Consider the following 18,746-nt stretch of genomic DNA (forward strand, 5'->3'; position numbering starts at 1 on the left):
GCATTTGAGCTGTACTAAGATATTTCATTAGATGTGCACATCCTCCCAAAATTATTTTTTTCAGACTATTCAGAGCTCTTTCTGACATTTGCTTTTATGTGCTCATAGAGTAATCCAAAACTGTTAGTAACGTTGTCCTGATATAGATCTGTTTCACATACAGGAATATATTTTTAAAGTAGTCTTCTCAGACTTAAATGCACTTTTGTTAAAAGTCATAGGAAGGCAGTTGTCTGTCATCTGCCACTTGCCAGTCTTCTGAAGCAAGGAGGAAGAAAAACAACCAAACCAGTATTTCAGTGATCTGTTCCACATAGGTTTCGTCTGTATCTTCTTTGTTGGAAGTCAGTAGTTGGCATCAATTTGGATCAAAAGAACTGCAGTTAGGAAGGCCATGAGGAAGGTTCCATATTATTTCTCCAGAGCATTCTCACTACTGACGAGTTGTTTCTTGAGGCATGTAGCTCTATTGAGAAAGAAGTCTTCTGGGAACAAAAGTTTTATTTCTGAAGCAGGGTTTTTGTATCAATTTAAGTATTAAATGATTTGTATAGCTACCTACACAATAATGCAGGTTATCGCAAGATATGTAGAAACTTTTGTATTGAAGTTGATAGAAAATCCTTTTATTTTAGATTTTGTAAGACTATGCACAGGAACTGATGATTTAAGTAGCATTAATATGATAGACTATCTTTGAATGAGCTCTTAACAGCACAAGTACATTCTAGTTTATGCATTTTCTTTGATAACCAACTTCATTCTAATCTGCTGAATGGCAGTAACATTTAGAGTATTACTTAGATTTTTATGTAATCATCTAAGGGTATGTGCTGTTGGAGCTAAAACATTAGTTTTGCAATATCCCTTAAGATAAGCGTGAGTCAGCACCTGGTAGTACGCCTTACCAGATTGCTTTGCTTCTGAAGTGTTTCACATTCTTTGACTAGAGCGTAGTCGTGTCTGACAGTGTTCTGTGATCTATCATGTTTGCATAGATTTGATTATCTTGTTTGCTTAAGAGGTCAGCAAAACGAACCAAAATATTGCTCTGTATATTATTAAAGACCATTACTATCAGTCACACTGTAAAAAGATGACACTGCGTGAAGGACTGCATGCAGAAGGTAGACGGTACGGCCACGCTCCCAGGTCACGCAGGACCCGTAGATGTGCGCGTATGACATCAGGCTGTCGCAGGCGCTGCCTGTGAGGTCACCTGGTGTTGCTTCTGGACTGTAACATGAACCACTGTGTTCCTTGCTGTGTTTGCTCTAGTGTGACTAACTCCAATATTGGACGAGATGGCCTTTTTTTATTTTGTTCTGTATTTTTTTCCTCTTAGCCTGAATAATAGTCTGTGTTTCTCTAGCCGGAGCCAAGACAGTTTAGGCTGTATGTTTTCCGTGCACAACTTCAGGGTGTCACCCTTTTTTTTCGGAAGACTTTAACATCAGAGACTGAAGTCTGAAAATTCCCACGTTACTGAGAATAATTACTGATCAAGATTGTTGACCAATTTTGATTTATCAGTTTCATTAGTTTTTATTAGTTTTGTAAGCTTGTCAATAAATACTCTTGTAACTCTAATTCTATTCCCTGCTGGTGATCCAGAGTTGGATCTATTTCTGTGTTATCTGTACAGTATATTTGTATGTGGAATTCCTTAACTTGTAGTATGCTCTGTCAAAATTTTGGCTACATTTATAGTTGCTTAATTTCAACAAAAGCTTGATATTGACAACTTCCTCTTCAAAATACACCTCTCAAATACTTTCTGTGTCCATAGGTCAGACCATGTCGCTCCTGTCTCGTAAGCGTTTGGTTGATTTCAGTGTCCTGTTTTAGCTTAAATTCTTGGGTGAAATTAGGAGTTGTTTAATTTTCAGTGTCTGAGTATCACTATTTGTTTCTGTATTTAAATATATCTGTAACTCCTCTTGAACCAAACTGTTGTTTCTAAGAGTCCTGTTAAATTCTCTCTCCACCCTTTGCAGTGCTTTCTAGGCATCCTGTTACGCAAAGGACACTTTCCTCGTATAGACACACCAGGCTCCAGTGACTCTTTTTTCTGTACCATCTTAAAATTGCACCTATATTTCATCCCCACAAGTAGACAGACTAACCTGAGTTAGGAAACCATGGGTTTTGCTTTGTTTGTTGTCCTGGCCGCTTGGTTTGTTAAACCTCCTTTTTGCCTGCTTTAGACAATGAATGTCTTTGTCTTGGTATTTTAAGCGCTGATGACGTGCAAAATAGAAGAAAACATATATTACCGAAGTAAACCTTCAATTACCATAGGGGAAAGTGGCCCTAGGATTAAGGGAGTAGAAAAGTGTCTGAAAACTATTTCCCATCTCATTTTGCATCAAGCAATGCTCAGTCAGACTGAAAGATCTGCCCCACAGCATCTCCATTCTAAATGATTAATAGTGGTGGTGGTGGTGTGCTTGGTGAGGAATTCAGAATCATGCAGCGTCTTTACTAATGTGTCATGGGTTGTTATCTTAAAATTGAATAGCAATATTTTAAATGTTTTTATTTATTAGTAGGGAGTTAAGGTTTTGGTTTCATGCTCAATTAAAGAACTGCCATTTTGGAACTACAACAGTGAGAAAAAGTTGTGTGAGCAAAGCAAAACCAAAGCCACAGATGCTGTAAAAATAACTGTGAGTGGAGGAAATTAATATTAGAACTACACACCTTAAATTTAGATGCATGATGATATAGAGACAATTAAAAAGAATGTAATGCTTAGTTTAATGATTTATGAGACAGTGAAACTGTAAGGAACAAGTGTATGAGAATAGTTTAGCACATCAGCCTAAAAATAATGCAGTACAAAAGTAAGAGACAATGCACCTCAGCATTCTGTACCGGTTAGCTATAATTGCTAGGCCAGCCATAAAGAAAAAATACTTAAGAGCAGTTCAATGAGTTTAATAGATACTTATAGATTTAAAGCATTTCTTGAAGAGAGATACATGATGAAATAAGACTGCAGGGGTTTTTTTGTTTTCAATCTGTTTTAACCAAAAAATGCTTTCCTAAAGCTCTGACATTTAGTTTAATTAAAAATACAAATCCTGGTTTTCATGGTATGTGATGGAGAATTACTGTTCTATATTACAGTAATACGTTGCAATTATTATTGAAAACCTTATGTAACTCTTAGATTCAGGAGTAAATCATTGTTGTCATGCAATAATGGAAAAATTGGTGGTCATTTTTTTCCTGAAGGTAGCTTGAAGGGCATACTTCAAAATGTGTTTTATTTTAAAAATACTTTGCACCTGAACTGCTTAGGCCAGGTTTTTTTGGTACATTGTATGTTTATTTATGTAAATCTGTAGAAAAGCCTTAAAAAGTTACCCTTTGTTTAATCTCATGTGTAGCCTCTGTTTCATACTGGGCTGTTTAATAGGGGTCAGATTTTATTTATGTGGTTAAATAGAACATAAATATAGACATTTCACACGATGTACCATGTAAATGTAAGCCTTTGTAGTTACAAGTTTTTGTAGCTGGAGAATTGTTTTAAAAGGCATGTAATTTATTAGCTATCAGTAGCTACTTTATTGCCTTGCCGCGCTGCAGTAATAAATAAAAGAAAGTGAGCTGATTTTACAAATGGCACACAAGGTGCACATTTTGTGAAAAAAGTCTTTTTTTAAAGAATTGGCATTAAATCCTTTTTTTGTGATGACAAAGAGGCTAAGAGTGCAAACTGTATTTTCTGTTTATCGAAAACAGAGTCTCTTTTTCTCGAGGGCATTTTTTCCTATGATCATCAAGGGATTTCAAAAGCAATAAAGTGTGGAATCATTGTTCGACTTGAACAGTATTAAAACTTAGGTTTTAATTTCAGTGAAGTAATAAGATTTGAACCTGTCTCACATTACAGCACTGTAAGGCATTTAGCAATTGTATTTTAAAGGAGGTTTTTAAAATGCAGCTCGCTTGTAAGCTAACTGTCTGTCTAGTAATTAATAGTTTCTCTTCAGCAGAGGCTGTTGTGAATTATACTAAGAAATCTCAGTTTTGTTAATAACAAATTATGATAATTGTAAGGATGTTAATTCCTAATTAGTTTAAACCTACAATCTTTTTTGCCCCTTTCTGAGATTGATTTTCAAATGAAGACAAAAAAATAGAGACTGAGGGTTTCAGCATGATCTTCACCTTAGAATTAAAAAGAAATTATCCACGTCTATCTGTAAATTTCAAGAAACTTTATTCCTTGGTTAGGAGTACACATCAGCTTCCTGCTAAGAACTGGTGAAGTATTTAATCTGTAACTGTACTTTATATCATTAATGCAATTTATTTTTTGAAATTGTATGTTGAAGATAATTCTGCAGAGTGCTTCTCATTTCTGTACCGACACAGTGAACTCCAGGGTACTGGAACTTACTGTGCACGTTTTTGCACAGATATTCTCGAGGTTCAAAATGCAAATATTTCTTTGGGTTGGCTGATGAAATGTTGGCTGATGAGAGACTAGCCGTCTCTGTACCTTGTAGCTGGAAATGAGCATGTATGATTTTGGAGAAGGGAGGAGGGCAAGTTTATACGCAGGTGCACGTTCAGAACAGCCATCAGTGTTTAACATTGGAGTGGTGAGCTATGACCTTCCGTGATGATTTTGAACGGTAACTGCCTCCATTAGCCATAAGGTTTGTTTCTTTATTTTAGTAGATGGCCTAGACTGTAAATATTAGAGGATCTAAAATAAATCAACATATTATCCTAAGGATACAAAACGTAAGAGCTATTTGTGGTTAGGAACCTTTGACAGATAGTTTGGATGAGGCAGATGATTGCCCGCCTCTCGTATCTGGCTTCCATTGCTGTGCCTGCAGGCAGTTTAGTGTTATAGTTGTATATTGATGTCAGGGTTACTACTGAGTGGCTAGCAATGACAGATGTCTATAATTACAGGCAATGCTTCCAGTATTTCAGAAGAGCCAGCCTATGTTGAACAATTATCTTATTTCTGGCTTGCCAAAGAGGGTTGTTCAAATTGCTAGTATTAGCTGTGGTGGCTGTAACACCTCTCCTTATGCCGTGGGATAAATGTGCAAAAGCACTCTCCTGTACAACCCTGGTGCAGAACCTTTTTAAAATACGTGATACCACTAAATTTTGTGTGCTTAAGGCTTGATCCTGAGAGATGTGGAACACCTGCAGCTATCTTAGTCAGTACAATGAAATAGTTTTGGATATAGAAATTTTAGAACTATAATAAGTAGCTATGATTTTTATTACTTGTTTTTAAGCGCCAAGCTAATGTTGATGATTTAGCATTGAGGTTTATTGCACATAAGCATGCTGAGTGGGCCTCTCATTTAGATGCAATTAAGCAACTGAATAAAATTCAGCTGGACACTTTTAATAGTTACAGGGGCAAGTAAGAGTGTCAATTACTGCTACTGAAGTACCTATAATACTTTATCTTTTGGAGTTTCTGACTGGCACAAATCTATTCTTGCAAGCTGTACAGTATTGGTTCATTTCAATCATTAGAGGATTTTAAAGCAGCATTTTGGCTTCTTGTTAAGCAAATACCTGACTGCATATATGGCTTGAATCTCTGCAGTGCAGTGTATAGCTCTAACGGAAAGTGCAGCCCAGAACTGTGCTTTGAAAACTAAAGATCTTCCAGATTATGTTCAAAAAGTAATAGCTGTTAATAGTATTTCTCAGTTTTCACGATAGTATTTGTACTTTAAGCCCTGGAGGGGAACAAAAGAGGCAGTGGAATTAAAAATCTCTAATGGTGCTTTACAAAAATGAAAGTCTAAACAAGACTTTTAAAGCTAAGCACCTTTTTAACAATTGGATAACTGAAGACCTAGCAAATAAACCAATTTTTTTTATTTTTTTTCCCAGAGAATGCTTCTCATGCCACATCAGTAATAACAGCAGTTAGTTCATAGTAGGTCTCCCGTAGTAAGTTCAGCAGAATTGTAAGTCTTTCTTTCAAGATTTTCAGAAAACGGGAATTAAGAAAGGAAGAAATAAGTAAATAAAAGCTGAGAGAAAGTCATCGAAATAGAGATCAGTTTCCATTTAAGAAAAGGTTTATTGCTGACATCTCATGGGCACTTCCCAGAGCAGGAGGCAGGGAGTTAATCACTCCTGCACCCCGGACTCCTGTGAATTCTCTTGCTCCGTTGAGCTAACAGGGAAGGGACTGGGTAAGAGGGCCTGGAAAACAGCTTTTGCGGGAACTGTTAATACCTCTTACTATCTGAACTTGTGATGACAGAGTGTTTCAGCAGCCGAGGAGGGAAATAACATCCGTAACAGCGACTGAGCCACACAGCAGATTTACCCTTTCCCCTACAACATAACACTTTGTTGTAATAACAATAGCCCAATTTTTAAATGGTGTTTTATAGTAGGTCTCTTACAATTGAGGGTAACTTTATGCAATATTTTAATTAAGCTAGGTTTATAGGTAAGACAGTAGGTAGTATATCATTTATATAATTGCCGTAGTTCCTCTGGTTGCTTACAAACACATGTAGCAGTGAATGGGAGAGTAGCCTACTTTTTATGTAGTGCAAAGCCCAACTTAATCTTCAGAAATCCTGTCTGAAACTGAGGCAATTTCTTATGGCCTGTTTTGGCGTTTTTTTCATTTAGGGACCTAACTATAAAACGACAGACTAGCCCATTTTCTTGGTCTAGACTCTGAGTTACGGGTGTTTTGAGATCTTCCCCTTTTTAAGACAGCTGGTCAGGAGTGGAGGTGACCAAAGTTTTACTCTTTTATGGACAGGATAGAAAAGCCGAGGCTTTTTAAGCCCTTAGTTTGGTCAGGAGGTAAAGATGAATGATCTGGCACCCTGATACACTAATTAGGAGATTCAGTTCAGATTTTCAGAAGTTGTCTGTAGGATTTGGAAGCTAGGTTTCTGCTGCGTTGTAATGGAGCTTTTAAGTGCTGAAAATTCAAAATACCTGAGTGTGATTTTAAAAAGCAGCGGAAATTACTAAATGCGTTGTGGCGTTCGACACGGAGAAAGAACCTTGTGATGAGTACGGAGTTTTAGTGGGTGACGCATGGGGTATTAGTCAGGGGCAGGACGGCAGCTTCAGAAATGTGCTGTAGTTGCCCCTGCGCTGCGTGAATTCCTGGACGGAGCGTGGGGATGGAGGTGCTCCCCTCGACCTGCCGCCTGGGCTCCAGGCTGTCCCCGCTCAGCTCCGGTCAGGTTGGGGTAAATACGGGTAAGGTCTGGTTTTGCCCTCAATGTTCATGACAAAATACTTTAATGTTGCAGTGATAGTTCTCTGCAGCAAGGCCTGGAGAGCTTCAAGGAAGTTATAATATCTTAAGCATTTATGCTGTGCCTACGGGTAATAACTTTACTGTAATTTTCTGAAGATTCATTATCCAAAATCTTAATTCATTATAATAGCCCTTATGAAACGTATAGAAACCAACATTTTCTTGTGTTTTCTTATTTGCACAGTGTGAGAGATTCATTGCTCTGTTCTAATTTGTTTCATGGGGTGCGTTTGAGTACATTCCATACAGTGCTGTTATTGAATTTCTGTGACTGTCATTATATAGCCATACAACCTTTAGGAACTCATATTCTGAGCTTCCCAGTTCTGTAATCTGCTTCACATTTAAGAATTGACATAATTAGCTTCTTCAGAGTTATAACGATAGTACCAAAACCAGAAGACCTCAAAAGACAAAGCAAAGTTAAGCATATCTAGGGCCAAAGGGTAGAAAAGACAGGGAGATAAAGTTTTAGAGTGATTACTGAATTGTGTCTCCGTTTTCTTGGACTGTGTTTACATACAAGAGCTTTGCTTTATAAACATTGCTTCCACAATTTTATTTTCTCATCCTTTTGAAACGCAGCAGGTACAGTTCAAGTAGTTGGGAAGTATACAGTGATGTAATTGGAACCACTGATAAATCTGCTAGATCGTAAAAAAAAAAATCCCTGGCACCCCAGCTTGTGAACCTGCTGTCTTCCTTAAACGTCCTGATTCCCCTGAGGTGGTTATCATGGTAAAAACAGGGGAAAAAAGAGGGATTCCTGGGTCTCTTGCCTTCACGCTTGCTTTAATATGTCTGAAATTGTTACTGATTATTATTGAAGGTGTTTTGCTGATCTCTTCTTTCTCTTCACTGTCGTGACCATTGCTGTCACCTTTGAATACAGCAATGCCACCTGGGTACTGGTGGCAACGGTGGTGTCACCCTGAGCTAGCTTTAAGGACCTGAGGATGTCCTCGTACCCGCGAAGGTCATCGAACGTTGTAGCCGAGTGTTACCGCTTCTGCAGATTGTTTGCTTACGTTCAGCGCTGCTGTCAGAATGAGATGGTGACGGTGGGATGTTTTACTGTTAAGCTTACATTTTTGGTGATATCACGGCGTGATAGCGCAGTGCCATGCGTTGATGCAGGGTTTATTTTGGAAGTTATAAATCCTGCAGTTGTAAGGACTTGGGAACGGTGGTGTAAAGGTTTTCCAGAAGTCTTCAACTGGTGGTTTCCTACTGATGGTCAATTATCCTGCTCCATACTTGGAGTGTCTGGAGGGAAGTAAGAGCATAAGCCGTGGTTTTTCCTCGCTGGAAGAAGAAGGGGGAGGTCTGAAAGGGAGGAGAGCAGCGGGTGTGCGGCTGTGAGGTCCCCCCGGCCCCCCAGGGCCCTGCGCTGCCTTTGCCTTTATGGCTCCGTGATGGGAACCAAGCTGAGGATGAGACCACTTCCACGTGTGGTGATTCCACATCCTTTTATGACCCCTCTCAACAGTGGTTCTCTCCGCCTTTTGAATATGTAGCACAGTCTTTGTTGTTGAAGTGTGTTTTATTATTATATGTCCAAAATGCTTTATCATTAATTTTTTATAGTGCTTAAAAGTCTAAGGGCGTTTCATTGTTGTGGTTGAGGGTTGTTTGCTTTTCTATTTTTACATGCTTAGAGTGTGTGTTGGTTTTGAACGTGATTTTGAAGAAGGTGTTTAAAATATCACATTTATTTTAGCTTACAATTTGTCACATTAGGGAGCGGGTAGTAGTTTTTATTACAAGCACTGTATTCATGCTGACTTGAAATGACCCTGTCACATGTGAAAACAAATCAGATTGTTGCTGTTAATGAGCTTTTCAATTTACTATTCAGTGGATCAGATAAGTGGATTTAAGAGGTAATGATCCTGCTTAGCACTCAAGCTTGGCTGTCAGATCCTAGTAGTTGTGGGAAATCCCCAGGGACAAAAGCGTTGACACAGTTCTTGATGGGATAATGGGAATCAAAGCTAATGGATGATAAAAGGAGTAGTAAGAGTTACAAGGATAATTGTGGATTAAAGCACTGCTCTTTGTCAACACTGACTGCTGTTTTAGTATTTTATTTGTTAAACTCTGATGTGGGGAGAGCCTAGTGTGACAACAGAGCACAATGCTGCTACCACATGGGCTCCCTCCTCTCCCTTTCTCCCCCTGGTTTCCCCTGGCAGAAAGGAAAGCTTTTAACACACGTGTGTGTTTGCGGATGTATTTACATTCCTTACTATCCCTTTTTCTCTTTTCCTCATATCAAATACAGAAACTCTTAAACTTTGCTAAAATTGCAGCTGCTATAGCGTCTCAGCAGTCCACTATTTAGAGAGGTGGGGTTTTTTAATTAGAAGGTATTTTTATATTTGAATATATTATCGTTGCTATGTTTAATTAGTATAAATAACTTCACATTTACAGTGTGAACATAATATTTTGCAACGTTTGAAGGATTGTATTGTATATTTTTTCATATTTTGATTGCCCTTTCACTACTGATTTTTGTCACAATAAATTACATTCATACAATTATAAAAGGATAAGTTAGTTTACAAGTTAAGTTATCCTTGATCTTGGTGCAATTTCTGGTTAGAACTGCAAGTTTATTTATTCATGCCTTTATTATGCTCGGATTTAAAACGGAAGTTTTTGGGACGTGAAAATACAATTTTTATTGTCTTATTTATTACTTGTATTATTATTATTGACTACCTCAGAGGTAGAATACTGCTGGTTTGGTTCTTAAGCAAAGTCATGGGATTACATCAGTAGCAGAAAGGAAGTTGGTACAAGCAAGTGTAGGTACAGTGACAGAAGTACTGAGATAGCTAAAGTTCCTTGGTATTTGTGTGGCATATGCAATGTCAGCGAACAAAATTGACAGCTAGATGGCACCAGGCTTTCACCGCTGGGTAACTGAGGCTGCATGTGCTGTGCTTGGTGCTCCAATTTCAGACCTTAGTGATACTTGACTCGATCACATCATATGGAAGAATTACATATAACCCGTAATATTTGGGTTAGTGTCACAAAAGGTTAAAATGACTGAAATGAAACGTACTGACTGGTAGATCTGTGTTTAGCCCAGTCATAAGCAAAGAGCAGTTACTTGAGCTCAGGGTAAAGTGAGTTGGCAGAGAATTGTAAAAGAAATTTTGCAGTACATGTCTCCCTTCTGTTTCTGAAGTTGATTTAACCCAACTAAATGTTTTTAGCAGAACTAAATGTTAGGCTACTAAAACGACCAGAAAATTTTATGAAGATTACACAGTAAGGAAAAAAAATATACTTGGTGTGTTCTGTGCATTTGTTATTGCGTCATAACAGCAGTTTGATGTGGTAGGTAGGGTGCTGGGAAAACTTGGCTGGTAATACATGTCTTGGGTCTGAATTAAAGGGGAAAGGTATACAACTACAAGTTACTTGGCTGCCAAAGCCTTTGTTCTCCCTTCAAGAACACAAAACCAAATGTCTGAGGAGTACCTAATTTACCAGATTTTATGACTGGCAGCGCAAGAACTTTCAAACGCAAGCTAAAGGACAGTGTTGAATCACATCCCACTGAGGACGAAGACCAAGAGAAGACTGTTTCTCCATCCCTTTGCAGTTTTTTATAATAAACCAGTTTTTTTTTAATAGGGACTGTATTGTTCTGTGAACAACAAAGTGAGTTTAATGTGGAAAATTTGCATCTCCTTTGTTGGAAGAAATGTATGCAAGGACAAGTAAAAGCCTATCGGTCCCAAATTCACAGAACGCCATCGGAGAGTGTGTAAGCCTTACTCTTATATCTTACAAATGCTTCAGCTAGGTTGGATGGACAGGCATTTGTGCCTGTATTTTTCTCATGCAGAATCAAAATAGGGAAAGTTTTAGAATAACTGAAAATGTTGGTACTTGTGAATGTCTATAATATGTTACTGTTGAAATGTTTATTTCCAGGTGTATGCCCGAATGTCAGAAGTCTTAGGAATTACAGATGACAACCATGTTCTGGAAACATTTATGACAAAAATGTGAGTTTGTGCTTGGGTTCTATTCTGTATGTATTTTGTTTCATGTTTACATAAAATCCAAGTTGTATTTTGTTGTTAAGTTTGCTCTTTGCTAGAAAAATGTTTTCCGTAATTTTTAAATATTTGAAGTAAGGGATAACCATTCAGAAGCACCCATAGCTTATTTTCTGAAGTTACTTCAGGCGCCTAAATAAACACTTACAGCTAGATATATCTTCCACAGTGCCTGCATCCCTTCTTAAAATGGTTTATGGAAGAATAGAGCTGAGATTTCATAGACTGTTGTTCAGTGACAGCCTGGCGTAAGCAGTCCCCATCCCTCCCCACTTCTCACTCCGTCACTCTCAGATGTCAGTGGAATTGCCTGTAAAGCTTCATGGTAATTTACAACGGGGAACTGACCAAGTTCAGCTAATCTTTCTTTCTTTTGGGGAGGCTCTTTTGAATTGCTTTTTGGCAACATCTGGCAAAATTTGCTCTCTGAAAAATGAGGATTTTGAGGCCTCATACTGAAGGAGACAAGGGTCGTTATTATCAGCTGTCTTCTCATCGCTGGCATTTGGCAGAATAAGATGGTGTGTTATTCTGGCAGATAAGTGTTGCAATACTTTCTCTTCAGAATAATCCTAGAAAATTACTCTGGAGAAGCTGCCTTTTTCTCATGCCTCTGTTGCAGCTGCCTTCCTTGGGTGCCAGCAAAACTACCAGATTTTGTCTTTTATTACTTATGTCCTTCATGAGATTTGATAGTTTCTCCTGACTCAAAAAGAGTTTCATCTAAAATCAGTTTTGCTCTTGAAGCAAAACAAAATGGTCCCTCTGAAAAATTGTGAATATCCACTAAAAAAATCTGGGAGTCCCCAGGAGACAGTGAGTTCTGTGCATGCCTGGAGAAAGAGAAACAAGTACCTTACCTCTTGATTCTGCAGTGAGTAAGATGCTACACCCTGTCATTTACTTCATGTCCTCTAAATCTGACCTACAAGACCTTTAAATACTTCCAGCAGACTTTGACCTACAAGAGAAACCTCTCTACTGGTGTTGCCTGTTTGGACAGTATGAAACATGACTTGGCCTTTGCTACCGTGACTACCAACCTTGAGAAATAGTAGCAATTAAGACAAGGTCATTTTCTAATATGACTTAACTTTTCTGTGGAAAACAAGGGCATAAATGCTATGTTTCCTTGAAACCAGGAGCTGAGTATTATATCTTGCCTTAGGACAACAATAGTACCCATCAAGCCTTGATATTTATCTGGAGTATGCTTTGAAGACAGGTAAATGGAGGGTGATGAATGGAAAAATATTGATGGATACTTATTGTACAGTTTCTGGAAGCAGTCCATGTCATGGTACTAGACGGCTAGGCTTCATTTTGTTGTTTCAAACTACAGCAAAACTTGAACAACTGAGGAAAAAGGGGGTAAAGAGGACTGTTTTTTGGAGACCAGATGCATCAGTTTGCTTCTCTTTTTCTACTTGTTGCTGCAGTTGAGAGGAAATCTCTGTTGCCTGTGCCAGTTGAGGAAATAACATATTTAACAAGTTGTATGATAAGTACTACGCGTGTTTAGATTGGATAGGGCTGTATTTGCACATGTATTGTAAATTAAGAAAAAAAACGTAGTCAGGGTTTTAATGTTATGTGGAAGATTTTGAAACTAAGTACATAAAAAGCAAAAACCAGTGCTGCTTTTTAGATTACACACTCTGTATTTTTATTTTCTCTTTCCTCATGGCTTACTGTATTTTCCTAAAAACATGAATTGTTCCTTGATTAGATTGAAGATCAATTTTATTTTACAGAATGGATGTTACAGCTTGAAATGGACAATTCAGTCAGTAGCTTTAAGAGTTAGCTGTGAAGCCGCTGTATAAACACATTCATGTTTGTGTCAATTAAAATAAACGAGCTTCTCCCCAGTGATAGCATGCCAGTTGGAAAATCTGGGTGTGAAACCATAACATACTGATATATAATACAGAAACTATGGTCTGATGGGACAATCCGGTCTGGCAGCATTTCTGGTGCTCTGTTACTGAGAATAATCTTAGCACATTTGTAACAGCAGTGGGCAGGATATATGACTGTCTGACCATTCACCTTTTTTTGTTGTGGATGTAGTCAGTATTTTTAATCACACTGTTATTTTAGAAAGCCACTAGTCTACTGTTCTGTCTTACCCTACAGATCCATTTTTTTCTTTAAGTAGCTGAAATTTGTAATATGTTATTTGTTAACATCAAGTTAAAAGGAAACACTAGGGAATTCTTAGTGTGCATTTTCTTGTTGATGTGGTGCTATTCTTGTATAGTAACTGCACAATGTTTGAGACTGTATAGTTTCTGTTTTGTTAATGCCAATCATTATGTGAAATAGAGGAGTTACACTTGAAAGAATGTTGTTGCCTGGTTAATGGCAACCAGTCTTTCAAATCGGAAAGTGTTGGAGAAAGTAATTGTAATCTGCCATTAGCACTGTGGGATGATCAAAAGACAATGTCAGGTTATTTCCTTCCACTTTGCCATTAAAGAATCCAATGAAGGATGCATGCAAGGAAGCATTTTATACTTGGCATGAGGAGTAAACATAGCAATTGAATTTATGGTAGTCAAACAAGTTGTAGTCTACCAGGACATATTAAATTATTTTTCTGTTCTGCTGTTAGAGACTTAACATCTTTTTGTGATAACTTACTGGTTGACACATGGAGTTTCTAGTTTTGTGAAGTCCAATATGAGCTCAGTAATGTATAGGTGGATAAATGGGATTTTGCTTTGATTTCTTGAGATTTTGAACACATTTTCTTTTGAGCTGTCTTTCCCCAGATCTCTCTGTTTTCAGTAGTTCACTTTCATGTATGTAGCTTTAATCTGTTCTTTTGAATTCATTAGTAGCAGGTTTGCAGCGGAGGATTGGTAATGAAATTCCGTGAGTTCTTTCATTAACAGAAAACAATTTGAAATACTTGTGTCAGCTTCTAGTAGCTGCAGTAGCCACTGTTCAGGTTATGGACTAAAGGCTGTGTGAAATATTCTTCAACACAGAGAAGTATTATGAGATTTGTCAGTGTAATAGGTGTCCTTCAGACCTTCTGACTGTTGTTCGGAGTGCTACTGCCACATCAGATCCTAGACCTTTTATCACCTTCCCATTGGAAGTTAATGAATGTGCCTTTTACTGAATTCCTGTTAAATCATTTCTGAAGGGACAGAGTTTTATGTAGTCAGAATATCCATTAATGGCTGTATTTTCATCTCAGTCTTACCAGCAATTTTATAGGATGGTTCTCTTAGCATCCACTGTCTTTGCTTGCTTTGACCATCACCTTATAGGATGTATGTGGGGAAGGGGAGGGACCAACTGAAGAAACACCTAATCTCAAACGAAATTTTTCTGTTATGCATGGCATCTTAGGTCTTCTCGGCTGTGTTCAGCATCGTAGCAACAGTAGAGTAGGTTCATGGAGCAATAAGCTGGGAGGAGTTATGTGAGGGTGAGGACAGGCAAGAGGAGCAGTGGGATTTGGAAGGAGCTAGTAGGGTTGCAGTGGATGACAAGACTCTGGAGAAGGACCATGACTTAAGGTGCCAGCCTGTCTCCCTAGACTTTCTTCTACTTAGCCTATTGCCCCGAGGTGCTGGTTTTCAAAGGCACAGACTAATCCTCCGTCTCTATGGAGTTCTCTGTCCTTGTTGCTCCTAATTCCTCCCCAAACAGCCACATCACATGTTCTTATGCCTCTTGGCCTACTTGAAGTGGACCAAGGCCAGGACTCTTAAGGCAAGGAGTGAGCCGCTGCACCCAAAACCAGTCATAGTCCTCTCCTTCCACTGGTCATCCCTTTGAGCAGTAGCTGCCTACCTACCTTGATCCTTCCCTGTATAGGTAAGAAGCAAGTAAATATTTAGGCTGGAGTAGTTTTAGGTCCATCTGCTCCTTGAGCCTGTCCTGGGCATTTGGTGGAAAGTATTTTATATTTATTTTGGCTGCAAGCACCTTTCCTTTTCTTCGCTTACTCTTTGTGAGCATCCTCTGGTTCCTTTCAATTACTATCAAATTCATGTGGATGTGATTTATCATGAGGTGGATTTACAAAATATTTGCCCAAATATTTAGTATTTTTGGTCATGATAAAGTAACTGAAACAAGAATAAAAGATGCATATCCAAACGTTACTGTTGGATGGGGTTTTGCCCTTTTTTTTTTTAAACTGCTGTAATGATTTTGCTATGGTGGATGCACATACACATACATATAAATACAGAGATTTTTCTATGTGAAAATGTTTAAGTAATACATACCTATAAAAAGCCTGGATCTCTGAATGTTATTCTGAACACCCATAGTGATATGACTCCATTAATCATAGCAAACTAAAACTTGGCACTTTAATTCATGACAGAACATGCATTTTTTTAACTATTCACCTTTGTCCAGCACTAATGAAAAGTATATATCCAATCACTGTCATTGAGCCACAGAGAGCTTTCATTGTAAATGATGATAATCTACAAGAAATTATTAAAACATGACTGTACAGAGCTTTCTTGCCAACAAATTGCTATCTTTGTTATTACTGAAACTTAAGTACCACATAAGGAAGAGATATTCAAAGTCTTTTTAGGGGATTTGGATGCCCATTTTTCTTGCACTGTAATGGGAATTGGATAGCACACACCTTAAGCAACTTCAAAAGTTTTGTTTAAAATGTATGGGTTTTTTTTAACTTTATGATTATTATAATGCAAGTATATTTGTAATATCTTTAACTTGAGACCAAGACTGTTCCTAAATTTACATGGTTCAGGCCTTCCAATTCATGTCATACTTACATAAGCTTAAAAGATTTTTACTCTCTGCTTTAATTGTTTAAAAACAAAAAGAAAAAAACCCCAAATAAAAAAACAAACAACAACAATTAAAAAAAACCCCACACCCAAACTTGCTGATTTACAGCAGTCGTCATCTCTTCTGGCTGGTAGCAACTTATCTTTTGCAACTGCTTCTTTGTCGTATTACCAAACCTCCTGTTCGTGTGTGGTACAGTAACCTACGTGTGTGCAGGTAGCATAGCATTCCGAGGATTCCTCAGCTTTATTGTGATAATGAACCTGCCTGTTACATTTCAGAGAAGGGGTTCGAGGTCTCCTGGAAAGAGGATGGATGAATTCTTTGGGCACTTACAAATGGCCTGTAAGGAATATTTGAGCACCTTGGCATGCAATGATAAATGGAGAAGGTACCCACCGTCCGTGTGACCAAATGGATTTTCTCTCTTTGTACAGTGTACACTCACTCTTCAGCACTCCCTTTTCTGTGCTGACTGTGCTTTGCTTTTGCTTTTCTACCTTGCATCCGTGATTCTGTCTCCTCCTCTAAAATTCTTTTTTAAATTGCACTGCAAGTTTTTCAGTTCTCTCATGTAAGCTGGGCGTTCCACTCCTATGCTCCAGTAGGATCATTTCCCATCCACTACTGCCATGCAGACTGCTACGTCTTGTACGAAGGGTTGTCCTTTGCTGTGCAGCACACGGAACTTTTAAGAGCAGTGTGATACAGTCCATGTCTCTGAAGAGGTGTTTCTCCAAATCCTAAACTGGACAGGACAGGAAATTAAGGACAGTAGAATAGGTTGGGGGTGGGGGAAGTCATGGAACGGATTGAAGAGGCTGGAAGTGGATATCTTTACCTTGATTCTTTCCGTGGCCAAATATCATAATGACTTGGAACGTGCAAAGAATTTTGATTCTTCTGTGGATGATATGGTAACCCTTTTCCCAGAGGACTGTAAACGGGAGTATATAATCATTATTTATCTTCTCCTTCTAGATTTTAGGTTAAAAATACACAGCCTCTTGAAATAATACTTTTCAGTCACTGTATTAAGGGAAGAGATGTCTGGTGTGCTGATGGAAGTGCGTTAGTAAGCAGTCGTGGTGACAGACAGTCTCATAGCAAGCTGGAGGGTTTGGAGGTTGGAAAGCTGGGAAGCTTCTTTGGTGCAGCTTTTAGAGGCTGAGGTTTTATTCTTGTCTTCTTACTAAAGGCAAACTAAAAGCAAATATTTCAAAGCATACTGGATTCTTAATGCTGTTTCATTTAAATTTTTCAAATTCTCAGCTTTTCGGCATGGATCAGTGTTAGTGTTGCTCTTTTGGTTTTGTGTGTGTGTGTAGTTCAGTATTTTGATACTGGTGTTGTTACCAAAACTGGAAATATTCTGCCATTTTTTTATTTCCACTTTTTTTGTACGTGCCTTTAAAATGTGTTCAATGCTCATCTACCATAGATGTTTTGGTGAAGTTTGGCATTGGCGTAGCTTTTGATGAAGCTCTTATTTTCTGTGACTCATCTGAAACTTTGTGATTGGTTCTTTGGTTCTTTGACTCTGTTTCATTTAGTTCATATTTTAAATCAATAAGCCACCTGAGAGAGAAAGAGGCAAGGAGACTAGGACTTCGATTTAAGTGCTGTCTTGCCATGATTTCTCCAAGAGGTGTAAATTTTTCTTCTCTTTCATTCCTTGGCTTTTCTTTCTTACATAGTGGAAAACTGCTTTTTGTATTATGAGATTCCTCTCTAGATCTTTAAAAATTTTCTCAGATGCTTATAATGTTTTGTATATGTTTCTTAAAATACTACATTTTATGTGTCTTTCATCTTGCCTGATATTGGTAAGGCAGAAACAGAAATGGGAATTGCTACGATTATAATTGAAATTTTTCAGCCTCTGTTCACTCGCAAGTACTTTCTAGCTTTTCTATTATTACTCCATCTTTCAGCATCCAAATACAACCATGAACTGAAAGAATGAATTCAGGGTACCAAAGTACCCTGAATGTTGGATGAAGAGCCTTCCTTATACAGTTTTAATTTTTCTCTTCAAGCTGTCACTGTGACTTCTTGTTTTTCTTCAAATGTCTTATATCTGACTACTGAAGGACAAAGATTTTGCTCTTTTGCAAAATAGCCTTTTTATGATTTTGATATTGATGTCAAATCTGGGTAGTCCAAATTCATTTTTATTGCTTTGTATGGTATATACTTGTTAAGGATTTAGTGCAACTATAAACATCTCCAGAACTCCCTGTAGTAGGGATAAAGTGTGAATTATGGACTTGCTAGAATGGGCCATTTCTTTAAGGCAATCTGAACCTCTGTAGCTCTTCATAGAGATTTTATAAAGTAAATCAATGTTTGTTTGTAAATCTAAATTGAAGAATACTGCTTTGGTAATTGCATTGTTATTTGCCTTTTCCTGAGCAAATAATACTAAACAGTTAGATGCTTTAAACTGCATTCTTGAGTTTATAACTTCCTGAAAAAGAGATTTAGTTTATGTGGTGTAGTACATTCCTTAGCCTGTGAATATGTAAAAGCAATAATCAATGCTGATTTTAAGGCATTTA

At 37.9% G+C, this 18,746-nt stretch overlaps 1 protein-coding gene across 7 annotated transcripts in view; it reads left to right on the top strand.

The window, feature by feature from the left end:
- RANBP17 (RAN binding protein 17) overlaps positions 1 to 18,746 on the top strand; it is a 165,036-nt gene that overhangs the window by 75,075 nt on the left and 71,215 nt on the right. For all 7 annotated transcript variants that reach the window (XR_012654361.1, XR_012654359.1, XR_012654360.1 and 4 more), the window contains exon 15: positions 11,258 to 11,331. Coding sequence is in view for 4 of the 7 variants with exons in the window: in XM_075057115.1 (XP_074913216.1) it covers positions 11,258 to 11,331 (74 nt within the window). In the remaining 3 variants the exon portion in view is untranslated. The remainder of the gene's footprint in view (positions 1 to 11,257; positions 11,332 to 18,746) is intronic.

This window comes from Buteo buteo, chromosome 24, assembly GCF_964188355.1.
Source record: "Buteo buteo chromosome 24, bButBut1.hap1.1, whole genome shotgun sequence".
NCBI classification, from domain to species: Eukaryota; Metazoa; Chordata; class Aves; order Accipitriformes; family Accipitridae; genus Buteo; species Buteo buteo.